The sequence below is a fragment of the Hypanus sabinus genome, chromosome 27 (assembly GCF_030144855.1).
Source record: "Hypanus sabinus isolate sHypSab1 chromosome 27, sHypSab1.hap1, whole genome shotgun sequence".
In the NCBI taxonomy this organism is placed as follows: domain Eukaryota; kingdom Metazoa; phylum Chordata; class Chondrichthyes; order Myliobatiformes; family Dasyatidae; genus Hypanus; species Hypanus sabinus.
In genome coordinates, this window is record NC_082732.1 from 19,694,076 (window position 1) to 19,709,822 (window position 15,747).

Below are 15,747 nucleotides of genomic sequence, written 5' to 3' on the forward strand. Positions count from 1 at the left end.
ATGATGCAGTTTTTTTATGGAAGGTTGTTTTCTAGGTGTAATTTTGTACTTAAGCTAGTTATGGAGTTAACTAGCTAATACTGTTAACAGTATCAAGAAATAGTTATCATCTGTGCAAGATTACTGAATCCGAACCTTCATGTGTCTTAAAAATTCAGAACTTATGATTTCATATTACATGTTGATGACTGGAAAAATTATTCATTCATTCTCACTGTTGACATCCTGCATACATCTTATTCTGTCAAAGTATTTAAATTCCCCTAGCTGTATAATGCAATATCCCAGAGTTCTGAGTCAGAGAATGAATCACTGAGGCATTGAGAGTAAGTGGGAGAGTTGGTGAACATTTTGCAGTTAAAATTGCATTGGAACCAGATTCATATTGTTTTTATTAATTTTATACATCACTCAAAATACTAGAATGAATGATGGAGAAAAAAATTGAGGAGCATTTGTACAATAACCTAACATGTTCATAATCAGTATAGATGAGAATCCTAAACTAGCCAAGTCCTGAACAAAGCAGCAGATTAGAATATGATTAGCATCTTGAGATGGTGTACTTTTCCTTCCCAAAAGCCTTTCGATGTCATATGAAAACAACTGGCTGATTTATGTATTAAATTTGATTTCTGTCATTGTTGGGCAATAGTGGTGATTTGGGGTTCCTTGGGTCTCATCTCTATGATTAATCTATATAGATAATTTTGAATCAATAACAATCAGCTAAGATTACAATTTCTCCAGATTTAATAGGAAACTCACGACTGCACTGCTCAAACTGCATCATCAAGTTCACTGATGATACTACAGTGGTTGGCCTCATCAGCAACAATGATGAGTCAACATACAGATAGGAAGATAGAAAGATTTTTTAAGTGGTGCGAGAACAGCAACTTGAGTTTCAGTGTGGAAAAGATAAAAGAGATGATTGTGGACTTCCAGAAGGCACGGGTCTCCAGTGCACTTTAATGGTTCTGCTGTATGGAGAGTGACAAGCACAAAGTTCCATAGTGTGCACATAAAAGATGATCCAACCTGGACCCAAAACACCTCACTAGTCAAGAAGGCACAGCAGCATCTACACTTTCTGAGGAGATTGAGGCATATAAGCCTCCCCACCCTTGTTCTAACAACTTTCTACAGAAGTACCTTCAAGAGTGTCTAGTCTGACAGCATCACTGTGTAGTACAGAAGCTCAAGGTGTCGCACCGCAAAACTCTATAGAGGACAGTATAACCACTGAGAAGTTCATCACAGTTTCCGTCCCTCTTATTTGTGATATTTATTGAGAGTGTTGCTGATAAAGGGCCCAAAGTATTGTTGAGGATCCTTGCCACCCATTCCACAATCTCTTTGATCCGCGACTGTCAGGAGAGAAGGTACAGTAGCATCAGGACTAAAACTGCCAGACTGTGTAACGGCTTCTTTTTTCAGGCTGTGAAACTGATGAATACTCCACCACCACTGAGATCTCATCAGTAGGACTGCAAGCTGTTTACAATACTGTTTACTGTGCTGCACACTGCATGCATTTGGAATTATATTTAAGTAACTTATTTATGGCTATATCTTGGTTAGTGTGATGTGTTTTGTTGGTGCACCTTGGTCCAGAGAAATGTTGTTTAATTTGGTTACATTGTCAGGTGACAATAAACTTGAAGATTTAATAACTAATAATTGCAATGGTCATATTGCCTTATGAAGAAAAGTTAAGTAGGCTTGACTTGTATTTACTGTTTAGGAGAATGAGGGGGCATTTGAACTATTCCATGATCGTAAGGAGACTTGTCAGGGAAGGGGTGGCAAGGATGTTTTCAATTGTGGGAGAATCTTAAAGTTAACGTCTACTGTTTCAAATAAGATTCATTTAATTTAGGGCAGTGAGGTGAATATTTTTCCTGAGAGAGTTGAGTCTTGGGAGCTTGTCCAAAGTTGTTCCATAGTGTTAAGCAAAGGTAGATGACGTTTGATAAGAAGGGACAAGAAGGTTATTGTGACTAGAATGGAATGTGAAGTTGAGGTTACATTCAGATCAGCTATTCTTTACTAAGAAGATTTGGCAGAGTAGATTTGAGTGCCTGAATGGCTTACCTATGTTCGTTATTTGCCTGTTCACATTTTTCCTTTCTTATATACATCCAGCAGATGTTCTCTGTGGATTGATGCTCTCACAATATAACCTTTGGCAAATGTGTGAATGAAACAGATTAGAATTCTGTTTCTAGTTACACAAAAACAAGTCCAATTTTACCTGTGAACTTCAAAATACATTCTCACACTAACTTCTGAAGAATGATTTATAATCATTTTCTGGATCATCTTTCATGGGCAAAGCCCACCCACCATTGGGCACATCTACATGGGGCATTGTCACAGGAAAGCTGCTACCATCGTCAAGGATCCACACCACCAGGTTCAGGAAGTCATTACTCTTTCAACCAACTGGCTATTGAACCAGAGATGATAATTTCATACAATTTCACCCACCACATCACTGCTCCCACAAACTGTGGCCTGACTTTCAAGGACTCTTCATGTCATATTTTTGGTATTTATTGCTTATTTATTTATTATTATATATTTTTCTTTTTGTATTTGCAGTTTGTTGTCATTTACGATTGGCTATTTGTCCATCTTGTTGGTTGCAGTCTTTCATTAATTGTATTGTGTTTCTTTGTGTTTACTGTGAATGCCCACAAGAAAATGAATCTCAGGGTTGTATATGATGACATATACCATATGTAGTTGATAATAAATATAATTTGAACTTTGATAGCTTCATATCTAGTTTAACATTCCTATGCTGTACTGGGGAAATGTAACATTTTCATAGCTGCTATCATTCAGGTAAAACACCAGCACGTTCCATGTGCCCATATGGAAAAATAGCAAATAGTAGTCAGAACTTGCCAGTGTTATGACTAATATCATGATTTATCTCAAAATTATTTGTGAGATGTTGTTGGGTGCAAAGCGACTCCTATTTTATCAAAGAAAATCACCTAATTCGTTGTAAGCGAAATGTTTTAGGGCACTTTAATGATGCAGTAATTTACGAAAGAGATGAATTCTTCTTAAACATTAGCAAAAGTACTTTTAACTTGGTAGCACAAAATTTTCTGGAAGAGAGAATTGTTTAGTTACTACTTATGATATTAATCCATTCTCATTCTGTTTTTATTCAGTGAATTTTGCTCGAAATTCATGTGTGGGATCATGCTCACTTTTCATATTACAGTTTCGTTATGAACAAAGGCCATTCCATTTTCTCCCTTACCATAAGACAAATGATTAAAAGGATTAAATCTCACCAGAGAGGGCTGTATTTCTTCTAACAAATTCCAATCTTAACCACTGTGTGAACCGAGATGCTTTGTGGTCTTACTCCCAAGCAAACTCATAACAACTGTGGTACTCCTGCTAAAGTAAGATCAACTATCATAGCAGGGATAAGACTTGGGACCTTCTAGCCTGTCTGGCTCTATACAAGTGCTTTTAGTCAAGTGTGCTTCAATTATTTTGGAATAAATCTGCATAAGAGACTATACTGGAAGCTCCTGGTTGTTTGTCAAATTTGCTGGAGGGTTTTCTATAACCACAATATCGTCTTCGTGCTTGGAACGTAACCTAATCATTTTGTAGGAGAATTCAGCATTTAATAATTGCCATGTAAACTATTGAACTCTCAAAGCAACAATGTGGAACAGCTGTTGGAACAGTAATCTGAAAAAAAAACTTTCATTGTTGAACTATTAACTGCGTTCTTTGGAGTGGCTTGTAAGAAGTGAACTTTTCACCTGTACTTTTTTTAAAAGAAAATTTAAGATCTAGAGATGAGTTTCTTCATATATCAACTAAAAAAAATTGAGATTTAGGGGAACAGAGTTGAGGGCAAGGAAATCATTTATCTCTGATCTTTTTGACAATTTAAACAATCTCCTGGGCTCAGCATCAAAACAGTTCATTACACTTTTTTATTGGCTATTGACTTGTAGTCCTATTCAAGTACAGTTAGGCTGCATAGTTCTAGCAAGCAATAAACAAAGGCTATTGTGTCAAGCCATACTTCTTTAAATTGTGGTTTTTGTTTTCTAAAAGTCTAGGCAATAAACAGACATGTATCTGTCATCTACAGTTATGCAGTTTTCATCATAAATTGTTGAAAAGCTGTTCGAAGGGTGTTGGTTTATTTTCCTCAGTCTAAAGTTGCTCAGATTCATAATTGCAACTTCATTGATCCAAGGGCAGTTGAGATTTATTAATTTTACTTTGTGTTTGTCTGGGCAAACAAATGACAAGTCAACCGTGTGAAAGTCCTGTCGAAATGTGCTGGTAGTTGTAAAATATTAAATAAAAGCAAAATAAGGTTTGAAACTGTGGAGGTCTCTGATTGGAGAAGTGTATTTGCCCCGTAAATTGGCCTCCATCCTTGTGTATGATGGAGCACATGTGCAATATATGCAGGAAATGTGAACAGTTGACTACCACCATTTAGACATTTCTGGGCATGAAAAAATATCTGCTGAAAGAAGGAAGCTGTTTATCAGTAACAAAAATCATACAAAATTATGTTTAAACATCCACACATTTGGCAACTTTGAGCTTTTGCTTGGATTATCTTGGAATTAGATTACCAGGAACACAGAACCTCTCCCTGAAAAAAAGTGCAATTTCTTTGGCATGCCTCATATAAGTAGATATTGTGCCCTGGCAGTCATACTGAAGATCAGAAATTTATCACCAACAAATTGTACAGATTTGTTCTGTCCCTTCTGTAGTTCAGGTTTGGGGAGATATTAATTTTTATATACAGTGAAATAAAGCCATTCTGAAGGCTTCAGAGTTTCTGTTGTTACAACTAAATTCTGAATTCTGGACTCCACTTTCTATAGTTAAAAAATCAAGATAGTTGAAGTAACAATGGTCTACCCATAAGTGTAATATCATGCCTTTTAAAATGTGACATATTGTCTAACTAGTCATGTCACATAATGTTAGTACTAGATCAGGTCTGGCTAAATTCAGTTAGTGAGTGAGCCAATTTAGCCTTGAACTTCCAACTGCAAAACTGGTTATAGCAATCGGTAGCTAGATTATGCAGAGTACAAAGATATGAGGTTTAAATTTAGACCATTATGCTGTCCCAGCAGAGTTAGGACTATGCAAGCAGAAAACGAGGCCTGTGTTACTGAACCATGAATGGTCCACACATTTTTTTGTTTGCTGGAAAACATTCACTCCAAGTAATTACATCAGATCTTTTGATACACATTTGAGAGCTTTTCAATATTTCATTTAATTAATGGTGAGCTGCTACTTTTCTACTTTTTAAGTGTTTTCCCTCTTTCCAACAGTTTGCTGGCACTTTATCAGATGGATTGGGAAAGACAATGGACACCAGACATCAAGCTGAGCGGGAATCCATTCGCTATCAAGCTGTCACCAGTGGTGAACACCTTGTGGCTGGAATTCAGGGACTGGCTCATGGTATGTGGAAGGCAATCTCAGTTAACTTCATCACTATTAATGCATGAAAATTCTGCATTAATATCAGATCTAAAGAGCTATGTATCCTTTTCATGCTCTATCCACAGTGGGATTGCCATTTCCAGGATATATTTTTACCATTCCTATTGTTTTAAGATGTATTTCTTTTTGTACAATGGAACCGTTCATCGATCATAGCTATTTTTCAACTGAATTTACAACTAGGTTGACACGCTCTATAATGCTTATATTTCACTGTAATGTATTTCATATGTCCTGTCGTTGGAGATAGAGGTTCTTTGCGAACAATGTAAAAAGTCAAATGTCCATGTTTTTTTCAACAATTTGTAATCTTCATCGGCTCACAATAGAAAATCATTTAGGTTATTGTCAGTCTAAACAAATTGCACATTCACTATTTACATCAGAATTCATACACCCACATTCCCCTACCCGACCAAGTTAAAGGCAAGATCTGAAGTGAACCATTGTTTTGCTGATACTTGAAATATACAGTTTTCCCTAACAGAGAAGTTCATCAACGTTTTGGTTTTTTCATAATTAATAATAATTTCAGTAAGAAAATATGTTGTTTCTTTGGTGAGGGATTTAGCAGAAGTGGAAGTGTAGTGTAGTTAACCCTCTTCATGCTCTTTGATCTCATCTTCCTTGCATTCCTCAACCATGTTACTCCTACCAAAATGAAAATTTGAAAAAAATGCTATTTGACCCTGTCTTAATTGGTTTCCAATGTTGTAGTACTTTTTGTTATTTCAAAGCTGTGGGATACTTCTAATACCTGTGATTTTTTTTCATATACTGTCAGTGTTCCTGGCAACATGAGCATTAATTGCCTGCCCTTAACTGCTAATGAATTGAGGAGGCAGTCAACCACGTTGTTGGTCTTGGGTCCCAAACCAAGGAAGAATTGCAGATTTCTTCCCCTGAACAATACTAATATACCTGAAGCATAGTTCTGTAATGGATGTAAACCCAGTTGAAATACTTGAATCTAAGCTTCCTGCTTGGCCAGGTCGTGGTGTAGTGGCATCCACACTGGACTTCAAGGCAAGTCGTCTGGCTGGCTCTTTGCATGCTTTCCATCCATGCTGGGTTGTGCTGGTAACTCGGCCTCATAAAAAAAGACAAATGCTAAAGGAGGTGCAAGGTTTCTGCTGGATGCACCACAAGGCACAGAGAGGAACAGCAACAAGTTCCCTGACTGCAGTAGTGGGTTTTGAACTTACCTTTTTGAATCAGTAGTGTTGACCTCAGGCTGCTAGTTCATGAATATATTCTCTATGGTACCATACCATAATTTGAGTTGATGCTTAATTATCATAACCGCTACACATTTTCTGCTTACATCACTGTTTCTGTAGAAGGGCCTTGCAATCCAATATAGTGACTCATTAAATTAACCCTAAATGCCATTTCTTATAAATTGGTAAATTGATTTATCATTGTCATATGTACCAAGCTACAGTGAAAAATTTGTCCTGTATTCTGTTCATGCAAATTAATTCATTACAACAGTACCAGGTAAAACAATAACAGAGTGCAATATGAAATGTTGCAGTTACAAAGTGTAATGCGGATAGACAATAAGGTGCAAGGTCATAATGAGGTAGATTGAAGCCAAGAGTCCATTTTATCGTACTAGGGATCCGTTCAGTAATCTTGTAACAGTGGTATAGAAGCTGTCCTTGAGCTTATGGTATATGCTTTTATACTTTAATATATTTTAACAATGGGAGGGTGTAGAGAATAGAATGTCTGGTGTGCATGCTTTGACAATGCTGGTTGCTTTACCAAGGCAGTAAGGTATAGACAGAGTCCATGTTGGTTCCTTGTAGTCACTGGCAGAGCAGTTGCCATACCAACCCGTGATATATCCAAATAGGATGTTTTTTGACACAAATTAGTGGAAGTCAAGGGACATGCCAAATTTCTTTAGCCTCTGAGAATGTGAAGTTGCTAGTGAGCTTTCTTGGTCATGGCATCAAATTAATTGAACCTGGACAAGCCGTTGGTGACATTCAGTCCTTGGAACTTGAGGCTCTCGACCCTCTCGACTTCAGCACTGTGGATATAAACAGGAACATGTACACCAGGCCCTTTAATTAATTATACGTAGAAATATTTGCTTAGTGGCAAAAATAGCATAGCTGCATATTAAGCCTGACGCAGTTGTAAAGATTGAAGTGTTTTTAATATGAACATTATACAAAGAAGGAAACAGAACTACTTTGATTCTCAATTTCAGATCATTCTTTATGAGAATCATCCAACTTTGAGCATTGACGTCATACTTTATTTTAACAGCAATGTCACCACACTGTACCCTTAAGGGAAGTGCTGAAATGCTAGAATAATGTAGAAGAGGCAGAGGCCAGTCATTTGAGTTTCAGTCCTAATTCACTCATTTATAGTCTTGGTAATCCAGATGTAAGGATCATAGTCAAGATACTAGTTCTTTAAAACTGTAGGAAGGAGAGATTATTTCAGAAATTTGTGAATTCCCTTTCCTGGAAGGCTGTGAGTACTCAGTTGCTGATATCAGTAGAATTTCTGTCTCAGTGGAGGTCAAGGGTTATTGTAATAAACAAGAAAGTGAAGTTGAGGTAGATGTTACTGCACAGCAAAGCAGTTCAAGGAGCCACTTAGTTATTACTGCTTTGATATATCTTGGGTTTGGTGATTCTGGTGGATTCATGGGCCATATTTCTTAATATTTCTCTTCCCTACTTCCCACAGGTATTCTGGGTGGCTTCACAAGCGTCATTACTTCAACAGTTGAAGGAGTGAAAACAGATGGTGGTGTTAGTGGTTTTTTCTCAGGCCTTGGAAAGGGCCTGGTTGGTACAGTAACCAAGCCAGTGGCAGGTGCTCTTGACTTTGCATCAGAGACAGCTCAAGCAGTGCGAGAAACCACAACTGTGAACAACCACAGGTAAAAAGAGAAATCCAGTTATCACTGTGTGATTATGTCATTGTCTAAAATTATGTCAGAGACCAGAACCGTTAGAACTCTCAACAGACATTTGACTGGATTCATGGATTGAAAAGGTTTGGATGGGTAGTGCGAAAATGCAGGCAAGTGGGACTAGCACCTTAGTCAGCATGAACAAGTTGGTCCAAAGGATCTTTTTCCATAACAGAGAATTAGGACAGGGGACTTCTAAATGATCATTAACATTGCTTGGATTTATTTTCTGGTTTTCTCTAAAAATGTTATTGTGTCAGTTTTCTGCATTGATGTTGATAGGTAAATAGATTACAGTTCTGTTTCAACTTTACAGTCCCATTGAGTAAAGAGTGAAGTAACCAAGCATGTCCAAAGCTGATTTCAGTGTCTATGATGTTTTTAAGGAATATTTGCTTTATATACTAACACTTGCTACGTAAAATCTACATTAATTACTTATGGCCTTTGTACAGGTCATGATATTATTATATCCATATGGTTCTAGTAATACTTGAACAAATTATGCTAAAATTATCACTGTGATGGTCTGCTACTGTAAGTGGCAAATATGCTGTTGGGCATTATTTATGGGACCTATTAATAGTGCATATATATTCACTGCTAATAAACTTACATGATAAATTAAGCTGTAACTCAAAATGATAAAAAAAATACTAAGTTGCTTCCCTATCTAAATGGTCATGGATATTCAGTAGCTTTAAAGGATTGTCATAGAAAGAGAATGGTGCAAAATTCCAATGTCTCAGAATACAGATAACCTCTTGTAGCTTATAGTCTTCATTCGCTAAAGTTGTCTAGTGATTTTTGTCAGTCAGCCAAGTATTCTTGTTAAGTGCAGGTATTACTGTGCAAAATTACAGTACTTGGGAAGCAAATTGCACTAACTGGTCAGTGAGGATATTTGTGAGATTTGTTAAGAGATTGTTATGTTGCACTATGGTTTCTACTTCATCTGAACTTTTTCGATAGAATAATATCAGTTTGTTTTCATATAAACACAATCCTAGCTAAAGGCTAGCTATCAAAATCAGGTTTATTAACGCTTGACATATGTTAGGCAATTTGTTGATTTGCAACAGCAGTACAGAGTAAGACAAAAAATAATAATGTGGTAGTGTTCATGGTCAGTTCACAAATATGATGTCAGAGGAAAAGAAGCTGTTCTTAAAACATTGAGTGTGGGCCTGTACCTCTTCCCCATTGGTATTAATTATCTGAATAAAATGTGGTCTTTTATCATAACATATAACAAACTTTTCAAATTTTACTTTTTTCAAATAGCGAATTTCATTGTGGTTTTTATTTGATATTTTATTTTCAGCATGAGTCTTTTTAATCTTGCATGAATGTATTGGACAATTCAGTCATTCCCTGTAATGCTGAGAAGTTTCACTGAAAAATGAAAAATCTTAATCTGCACTTTGAATTTCATTAAGGTTTGCTTTGACCATTTTGTTATGTAGAATTTTATAATATTTCAACATCTTAACCAGCTTTTACGATGAATTGTTTTTGAGCATATATGTCATTTAGGCTGATCTTTTTACAATAGCAACATTCTGTACTGAGATATATGACCAGAGCAGCTGTCTTTTTGAAAATTGTGATGGTGAAGGGAATTGCTGGCCAACACATCAGTAAAATGCTTTACTGTTTCGTTAGTACTATAGGACATAAAAATTACCTCAAAATTTGAGAACCATAATTGAATGACAGATATGAGCATGGAACTCAGCTGGTTGAGCAGCATCAGTGGGAGAAAAGGACTTATAAACATTTTGGGTTGAAACCCTGCATCAGGTTGCAACCCAGCCAGGGTTTCAAACTGCAACATCAACAATTTCATTTTTCCTTCCTTTCTCAATCCACTGAGTTTTTCCAGCAGACTTTTTTTATTGCTGCAGATTCCAGCATCTGCAGTCTCTTGAGTCTTCAAACATGAGCATAGCTCAGCTAGCTGCAGTCTCACAGTTTCAGTTTTCCAGGTTCAATCTTGACTTCTGGTGCAGTCTGTATGGTGATTGCATGACCTCATAGATTTTCTCTGGGTGTTCTATAAGTGTGTGGTGAATAGGTTGTATGGCCATTATTAATTGCTTATAGTGTATAAGTGAGTGGTAGAATCTGGCTGGAAGTTGGGGAAGGGGTTGAGAGTTGATGGAAAAACATGGAGAGTAAAGTAGGTTAGTATTCTTCTAAAACACAGTTCTTGAATTGCACAATTGGATCAAAATGGCTGTTTCCATTCTATCTCTCAGGATGTGAGACTTGGACTCCGGTAAGCAGCTGACAATGCTCTCATTTTGTGCAATATAGGCAAGGAGTTAAATCTAACACTGTTTTTAAACAGTAATCATGGTATTGCTATCAAGGACTTCATGTCAATATGAAGTAGTACCTTTGGAGGAATCAGGGCTGGCATTAAATGCTTGTGGAAAGAATAGGAAAGAATTTGATCTGTATGCCCCCACCCCCAAGTAAGACATCTGGTTAAATCAAAACAGAAAGCTAAACCTCATGGCAAGTCATGTAGATCTACTCAAAACCTAATCTCAAAGTTACAGCTCTGGATTTGTTTTGTTCCCCAAGTATGCCAGTAAAAGATTACATCTTTTATGTCTACCTTGTATTTTGGTTAAAGTTGGATTACCCTTTGCAATTTTTCCCAGCTCTTAATAGAATACACAACCAGTCACACATTTCCCTCTTCTTTAAGCATTTCAGAGCGATCATTCTCTTTACAATAGTTTCCTTGGTTCACTCTTCCATCCTCTCTGCTGTTTCCATGCAACTGGAGGAGACAAAACACCTGTCCTTTTACCTCTTCACGGACCCAAACAATCCTTCCTGATGAAGCAGTGATTTGCCGATGCTTCCATTCTAGAGTCCTGGATTTTGTGCTGACATTGTGTCTTCTCTGCTTTCAGGAAACTAAATACAGTTGTGTGATCATCTTGTGGTCAATCCAGTTCTTTGCTTATCTGACTACTTTCTGTCTGTCACTTACTGCATTGTTCCAAAAAGGCATCAACACAAATTTGAGTGAGGTCGCATCTAGTCACAGTGCAACCTGGAATATTTCATATTATATTCTCCAATTTTTGATGACTCATAGTTTCCTTCAGTTTGTATGGGAAATTCCCATTTTTGCCTGGCATCATTTTGACTCAGTTTTGCTTTTTTTTGTATAGCCTGACTTGCCACATAGGTCCCACAGCCTTACTATTGGTAGCAATAGCTTTCATAGACAAAGAAGCTTAATCTGATCTTAACTAACTTGTTTCTATCTCTACCCAGTTCTCTTGAAGGATTCTGAGCTTGAAATGTTAGTGTTTCCAGAATGTCCTGTCTGTATTTAATGTTGGATTTGTGTCTGTGCAGCTTGAATAATTATACTGTAGTTCCATGTCTTCATTTGATAAAGCCACTCCTCATAGAATTTGACCCATTTGGACTGCAGGTGAACTTCTATGAAACAGCAGTAACAGATCTGGGGATATGAGTGATCGTACCTTGAAAAATCCAAAATTAGCATAGTTGAGTTGAAGTTTATCCATATTCCTTGGAAAAGTTTGAGATTCTATAGCCAGCATATATTTGGCAATACATGGTCATCTTTAAATTGCATACGCATTCATATATATACATCACTCTTTCTGATTCTCATTGGTATGGCAATTAAAATTAGTCTCTGTTTCTTTCCCATCAGTCATATTTTGTACTCTTTTAACAGCTTGTGACTGACAAAGACGTAAACATAATAAAAAGCCCGTTTTTGAAGCTGTTGCACTGGTGCTACTTTGCAATTTTCGTTCATTCTCCAGGCCTGTTTTTGAGCTGCAGTAGGTATCCATGTATTATACATCACTTGCAAGGTGAGGTTTACTTGGTGATTCTCATAGGACCGTTGTTGTGCAATGATCTCTTTGATCATTTCATGGTTATATACTTGCATGAAAATAGAGCTCAATTTAAATTGAATAGACAATAGTGACAATTAGCACCATTGGGATGAGTGTTTGAATTTATGATAGCTTTTAACCGTTCAAATATCCCCTCACCAATTGAAAAGTGGAGATCAGTTTATAGTTCTGTGTAAATCAATGCATTTACTTTTCTTGAAGCTGCCTTTGTTGTCTGATACTCTTTAACTCTCCCAGACCTCAAGCCTCGCCTTTTTTGTGTGTGTTTTATGCTGATTTGTGTGATTCAAGTTTGCTTTCCTTGTCTGGAAGTCTTAGTAAATATTTCTTTATATGTGAGAGCAGTACTCCTTATGGGTAAACAGTGAATTTAGTGGACTATGACTGAGTTCCAGAAAGTCAGTAGAATGTGAAGTGGCCTTTAGTACATTGTTTAACAGAATGCTTCAAAGCTAGTAATGCACACAAGGGTTTAAACAGGAAATTTCAATTGTAACCCAGAATGATTGATGGCTTTAGTGTGCTCTTTACAAGCAAAACCAGATTTTTCTAACCTGATGAACACATGCATGCTGAGCCTAATTGTTCATTCCAGTTTCTCAACATTGCAATCTGGACCTTCTTAACTCATCTGAATATTTTCTGTATATTGTTGAAAAAAGGATGGTGCAATTGTTCAGACTTTTGAAGGTCATTTGGCTGAAATTGTATCATAGTTTCATGTTGAACAGTTTGACTTGCCAGGATATTTTTTTTTTGTTGAGTCGATCCAGATTTCAGAGAATAAATCTGTGTTTTTACCTTTGTTGATACCAGTCTGGTAATTTCTGCCTTAATATTCCTCTTGGGTGCATTCTCTGATGCAGACATATTGTTCACATACTCGTCTCAAGGGTATGAGTTGTTCATACAATCTTCTGCTATAACTTATTTCCCAGAATTCCTAACCCATGCAAGTTACTACCGCTGTTGTGCTGCTTTTATTCTATCCTTGAAATGGGCAGCTTTTCCTTTTCCAATTCCATCATTTTGGTGCAACTCCACTATAAACCTGAGTGAACTTTTTCTTTTAATAAGTTTTGGACTTGACCTTTGAACCTGGGTCAAACATTTCTATCACCAAAATGCATAGTCTTGATTTTACACTACCATATAACATTATTTTAAACTCAGTGCTTCCAAAAAATATGTTTGCTTAATCAGCCTGGCTTTGTTCTCCTGCACTATGGGCCTTTATTAGTTACTTTTTCAAGGAGATTTTCATTGCAATATAAACAATCTGAAAGGCTTTGCAATGGTTAGCAAGGTGACAGCTAGATGACAATCAAACCTCAATTTTAAAAATGAGTTAAAATTCTTTGATCTAATGATTTTTATTACAGCCCCAAATATTGAAGGAAGATAAGATTTTGTCAGATATTAGAAGTTATACAGATCAGTTGTAATTTCATTGAGTTATAGAACCTCAAGAGATTTGAATGCCCTACCCCTTTCCAATGGTATTCCAGGGTTTTCAACTTGATAAATGCCCTAAGTACGTGAATCAAACTGCACTGCAGTAAAGATGCTGTTGGCTGCCCACGGCACATCCTTAGATTGTGTTGGTTGTCATCACATTTCTCTGTATTTTTCAATGTACATGTGATGAAGAAATTAATCTGAATATAATTTTGGTGGAGATTTGATTTCTATTGCAGCAAACCGAATGTCAAATTACTGGGAATTGTTATCCTACCAGAAGTTTAACAGATTTCTTCAGCTGATTGCATAAAGCCATTGATTCCAGAAGCCTCAAAGGTCATTCTGTGTAAAATTGGCGTTGTTTCCTTGTTTCCTGTCTATTGCTTTTGGTGATCTATTTTTTAAATCGTTTTTTTAAGGTCACTGTCTGTTCCACCTCAAGTTAGTTCAAGAAACTCTGAGATTCCAGCTGTATTGAGAATGCAAAATTGCCCCTACCTCAGGAAGAGTGACAGGAATTTTGGACAGAACTAACCTTCTGCCTCCTTTTTTGTAACCTGATAAGTTTTTCACATGAAGAACTGACCCATGGGATTGGAACATCCACAAATATCTAAATGGTTTAATGGATCTCTCTGCTTAAATTAGACCAAGATCACAGAGCAGCACAATTATTTCTTGGAAGCAATCAGTTGTTGTAAAGAACAAATAAATTGTGAAGGATATTCACCAGGAAGAGCAGTTCTCTTCATTGCAAAACACTACCACGATGAGGCACAAATGTTTACAAAATAATCACTGAGGAAACTCCTGAGCTGCACTCCTGATAACTGTAGCTGATTTTCAGTGATATATGAAACCTGAAAACAAGAAAAGCAGTAATGTTAAAAACTGAAATTACATATCAGATAGAATTTGACTTTTTTGGATCTGGAATATAAATGAACAGACTCAGTCCAAGACCTGTACTGATTTTAAGGGAGCAAAAGAGAAGTTCATATGATGCTGGTGACCTAGAGGTCATTGATCATCATTCAAGAGAGATCTCTAATGGTATATGATGAAGTATCTCTCTGCCAGGGTGTAAAATTGTTTCTCTATCAGATAATGATGGACCGTACTAGATTTTTCTTCCATTCTTTACGTTTTACATGAGTAATACCCCTTAACAATACATATTTTGAGACATATTAAAATAATATGCATTCTCCAAAGATGCAAAGTTCCAAATAGCCAGTAGATCCAAAATGTTTCTCAGTAGGTTCCCTCTATTCTTTGCTTAAGTATTGGTTAAAAACAATTAAAATCAACAATTGGCCATGGAAAGACCATAGTACCTAATACACTCACAAACAAGAGCAAATCTGCAGATGCTGGAAATCTGAGCAATACACACAAAATGCTGGAGGAACTCAGCAGGCCAGGCAACATCGAGGAAAAGAATACAGATGATGCTTTGGTCCGAAACTTCGACTGTACTCTTTTCCTTGATGCTACCTGGCCTGCTTTTGTGTGTGTTGCTAGTACCTAATACATATTCAGCATATCCAACGTAAGTTTTTTAAATTAAGAGCTCATTACTTAATGTTGTACCATGCAGTAACCAAGTTCAAACCTTCCTGCATTCCATCCCAGTCTTCGCTTTCAAAGACAGAGTATACAGGAACCACTCCGTATGCATCAGAACAAGCCGTACTTAAAAAAAAAACTCACATCTGATGAAAGTTCTGCCAAACTGGCCCGTTCATGTATCCCTGGAGTCTAGCCACAATTATAGAGACAGTATTCAACTGTGTAAATCAAATGCAGCTTAATGTGCTCTGTATTAGTGTGTTTCATTGTTTCTTTTATGATATTAGCTGGCAATAATTTTGTTTTAAA

General features: G+C 36.7%; 1 protein-coding gene and 1 long non-coding RNA gene across 2 annotated transcripts in view; one reads left to right on the plus strand and one right to left on the minus strand.

Annotated features, from left to right (window-relative positions):
- vps13d (vacuolar protein sorting 13 homolog D) overlaps positions 1 to 15,747 on the plus strand; it is a 288,095-nt gene that overhangs the window by 212,127 nt on the left and 60,221 nt on the right. Inside the window, exons 65-66 of the mRNA XM_059951858.1 lie at positions 5,361 to 5,493; positions 8,251 to 8,446. Coding sequence (XP_059807841.1) covers positions 5,361 to 5,493; positions 8,251 to 8,446 — 329 coding nt within the window. The remainder of the gene's footprint in view (positions 1 to 5,360; positions 5,494 to 8,250; positions 8,447 to 15,747) is intronic.
- LOC132382041 (uncharacterized) overlaps positions 5,650 to 15,747 on the minus strand; it is a 57,758-nt gene continuing 47,660 nt past the window's right edge. Inside the window, exons 2-3 of the long non-coding RNA XR_009508185.1 lie at positions 14,597 to 14,726; positions 5,650 to 7,576 (exon numbers count right to left, since the gene is read on the minus strand). This is a non-coding gene — a long non-coding RNA (uncharacterized LOC132382041). The remainder of the gene's footprint in view (positions 7,577 to 14,596; positions 14,727 to 15,747) is intronic.